Below are 3,884 nucleotides of genomic sequence, written 5' to 3'. Positions count from 1 at the left end.
CGCACGTAAGCACCTGTTTCTTAAGCCAACTACTACATCCGTCCTGGTCCGTCCGCTCATTGCTCATTCCTGCGGTTGGACTGTCAGTCGTCACATTATACCATAGCTAAGAAATCAGTATTTAATATTAATAAAATATTTAAATATTTTAAAACAATATATAACTTGACATAATTAGTCATGTAACTAACAAATTAATTGTAGAACTTCAATAAGTATAAAGTAAAATGTTTTTAGGCCTACACAAATATCTGCAGAAAGAATACAATATCTATATACCGAAACAAAACAAGACTGTCATATGTTAAGAATGCGTTTGAAAGCATTACGAGAAAGACATTTACAGGAAAAAATGGAGATAAAAAAATTACAAATTTATTTACGATGTTATTACAAAAATTTCGAAAGTTATATTAATGAAATGTCTGAAGAATATTAAAAAAAAAAGTAAATTGCTTACGTTTTTAATGGATGTAGAAGAAAAAAAAGATGAAGAATATGAAAAATTACCTTTAGAAAAATTACTATTAGAAAAATAAAAACAACTAAACAAGATATATTAGATAATATTATATTAATTTAATTTCTGATGATTGTTATGACATAATTTTGACAGATACGCGATAAATAAAAAGAATAATTTTAAAGGAATTTCGAGTTTTCTATACAATATATGATATAGATATATGTTTAATACATAAATAAAAATTTATATGTTATAAATACTTTGTTAAATATTATTTTCGCAATGTTATAATTTGAATATAAATATTTCAATTACATAGAATGCATAACATTGACCACAACAGGAAATTGTTTTTACATTCATACAGTTAATCTAAAAAAGTATTTTTTTATTTACAATATTTTTGTATACAACAATATGCAATGAAACACAAAAATTTACAATTATCTATTTTGATTTTCACCATTACCAGTTGAATTATTTGTAAGAATGTTACTATCTTCAATCAAATGTGTATTTCTTTCTTGTGAATCAGTAGATACAGTTTTCTGTTCTAGAAGTAAATGTGACTGTGACATTTTCAATTTTTCCAATTGTGAAACAGTTCTATCTATTTCTGCAGCTTCGGGTAATGACGATATTTCAGAGGAAGTTCTTTGTAACAGTAGTGATTGTACATCAGACACTGGCAGATTTTTCGAAATTGGTAATAAAGGAGCCAAAGGTTCCAAAATAACGTCTCTGTTTAAGTATGTTATTCCCTATAAAAAATGCAGATTATTTGTTATATATATATAGTGTTACTATGTGATTCATTTAAAAATAATTGTGTACATTTTCTTACCTCTGTTTGTAACAAATTTTCTGAAATGCCTAAGTGAATTGCACTTTGATTTGGTGGAAAAATAACATGAATACAGTACTGTACATAAGGAACTAATTGTTCACTCAAACATTCTATAAATTTGAGCATGTTCTCCCTTTCTGAAGCTGCAAAAGCCTGAAAAAAATATGAATTGTATTAGATATATATTTATTTAATTTCAAACAATTGGTAAGATACAAGTTAAAAATATTAATTTACCTGCTGTTCTTGTTTATAAAAAAGTAATATTGACTTTGCTACATTATGTAAGGACTCTTGTAAAATCTTTGTACAAAAAATAGAAAGTGCTACTGGTGGACAAAGTCGTATTTCATTAAAAGCTGATATAAGTCCATTACAATATTCAGCTAACGGATAAAATTCAACCAATTGCTCTGGTGGATTCTCCTGTAAAATATGGTTTTCATTTCTATTATAAAGTGTAAATATGACACATAGATCCATTTCATTAATTGAAGAGAATATGGAGTGTCACTGACTTATTTTTTCATATAGATTTACGTCCTTTTGGCTTGTACCACCAATTCGGTGATACTCTGTATAATAAAAAGACAATTACTTACTGATTTAATTGTAGTAGTGACTTTAATAGTAGTCTTTTGTATTTTATTAATTAAGGTAAATGATTCCATATCACTCTCAAACTTTTTTGTTGTCTTGCGAATACTAGACTCAAATTTTTCCCCAATAACACGTACAAATATATCAGACATTCGGCCTGTAAAATCAGCACCTACTCTACCAAATGATAAACCAAAATATGTACATTGACCCAAAATAGAATCTATTGATATCACACCAGGTAAATCTTGTTCTAAAGTCATTAAAAATTGGGATATCTAGAAAAAAATTAATTATACTGTATTGAAGATATATTGTCAAAAAATACATAAATATCCAATATACCTTTTCTTCAACCCAATGATGAAATATAGCACACTCGTTTACAGTTAGATCCCTTCCTGGTGTTATTAGTTCGTCATCATTAAACATAGCTTTATATTGTGTTATTATATTGAATAAATGTATTCTGGATAATTCTATAGTTTTTGTGATATGAATATTAGCTAAATGGAAATAATACACATTATTAAATTGTCTATTTGATATAATGTTTTATACGAAATCAACCTACGGTCTTCTTTGGGAATAGCATTCAAAAGACTTTGAAGCCAGCTATCACGTGCTTGTAGAAATTTAATACGTAATTCAGGTTCTGTAAAAGCATCCATTGATCGTAATAATCCAACAAGTTGTAGACATCTTGCGAGTGGTAAATCACCTCTTAATGAACCAACAACTTGTCCCACCATGCCAGACCAACTGTTTTCAATTTCTGTCACTATGGACTAAATTATTAATAAACAACTTGGAATATATTTTGTTACATTCTGTAAGTATGTTAAATTATACCGATATAATTGGAATATCTCCATGTTTAGTTCCTAACTGACGTGCATATTGAGATAATTCTAATGCTTCATTATATTGATTACTCCTTAAACAAGATTCCATCAACTGAGGCATTTCAAGTACTTCAAGTAATTCTGCATTTCTTGTTAGTGTTAAGCTGTTTATTCTTCTATGTGTATTTATGTCTTTTGATGTATCACAAAATGATTGGCACTTTCCCACAAATTTAGGTATCTCTTGTACAAGTCCATCAAGTCGATTTTCAGTCTCATTAAACTTGAAATTAAATAATATATTTTTATTAATGGATAGACCAATGAAACTATAAAAATTACTAAAGTCTGGAACATTATTACTTGTTTAAATATTTCTCTAGAACTTTCTGCTGTCTGAATAAATGTCTTATAATTTGCAAACACCAACTCTTGTGTAGTTTGCAATACTGAAGTTTTCTCATCATTCAAATGACCAGGCTCTTTATCTAAAAAGAAATAGATACTTTATAATCTGTTTTAAATTAAAGAATTACATATTAGGAAAAATTGCCTTACTGAGCTGATCAACATCGTAACCACCAAGTTTTGATAAGTATTGATAAAAATCTGGATTTTCCTTCCATAATTCTGTAAGAACGTATAACATTGTATAATTATAAATAAAGATTTATTTCAAACAGGTAGTTTAAATGCGATATATAAATATTGAGAAGTGGGTTTTTTTCTACTGTAAAAATAAAGATAAGTTACCTGGTATGCCACTTGGAAATACGAGATTTATTACATTTTCAGTTTCGATATCCATTGTTTATTTAAATAATACATTTGTACATACGACTGAAATACTTAAACTATTATTACGTACTGCATATTGTATATATATCTATAGGTTACACGTCTAGAATATCGTTTCGTATCTTGACAGAATACCTCGATTGTAACAGTACAATTATTGGCTGTTCGTTGAATGAATAGTATACAAGTCCCACAAGGAAGATCCAATGAATTTAATTCTTGACTGGACTACTGTTTAATTTTTTAGTCTCAACTGTATGAAAAACTAAATTGTAACAAAAATAATTTAATCAACAAATAAGAATGTGTAAATAAAATATATTTAAAA

General features: G+C 27.5%; 1 protein-coding gene across 1 annotated transcript; it reads right to left on the bottom strand.

Moving 5' to 3' along the window:
- Nucleotides 1–833: 833 nt before the first annotated feature.
- LOC126924675 (conserved oligomeric Golgi complex subunit 8) lies at nt 834–3,712 on the bottom strand. The gene is made up of 10 exons (XM_050739408.1): nt 3,512–3,712; nt 3,317–3,388; nt 3,122–3,246; nt 2,766–3,041; nt 2,488–2,701; nt 2,259–2,419; nt 1,916–2,191; nt 1,551–1,739; nt 1,311–1,466; nt 834–1,227 (listed from the first exon to the last, which is right to left on the bottom strand). The coding sequence occupies exons 1-10, from the start codon at nt 3,564–3,566 to the stop codon at nt 910–912; spliced, it is 1,842 nt and encodes a 613-aa protein (XP_050595365.1). The 5' UTR covers nt 3,567–3,712; the 3' UTR covers nt 834–909.
- Between the last annotated feature and the right edge of the window lie 172 nt (nt 3,713–3,884).

Source organism: Bombus affinis, chromosome 15 (assembly GCF_024516045.1).
Source record: "Bombus affinis isolate iyBomAffi1 chromosome 15, iyBomAffi1.2, whole genome shotgun sequence".
NCBI lineage: Eukaryota > Metazoa > Arthropoda > Insecta > Hymenoptera > Apidae > Bombus > Bombus affinis.
Note: the sequence above shows the minus strand (reverse complement) of the source record. Positions and strands in the feature narration are given on the sequence as shown.

What these genes read in the sequence shown, in the direction of transcription:
- LOC126924675 (XM_050739408.1), bottom strand. Translation starts at nt 3,566, where the DNA reads ATGGATATCGAAACTGAAAATGTAATAAATCTCGTATTTCCAAGTGGC. An exon ending in TCACTACTACAATTAAATCA is followed by an intron (nt 1,740 to 1,915) that starts GTAAGTAATTGT and finishes CATATTTTACAG; the next exon opens with GAGAATCCACCAGAGCAATT. An exon ending in TTTATAAACAAGAACAGCAG is followed by an intron (nt 1,467 to 1,550) that starts GTAAATTAATAT and finishes TATTTTTTTCAG; the next exon opens with GCTTTTGCAGCTTCAGAAAG.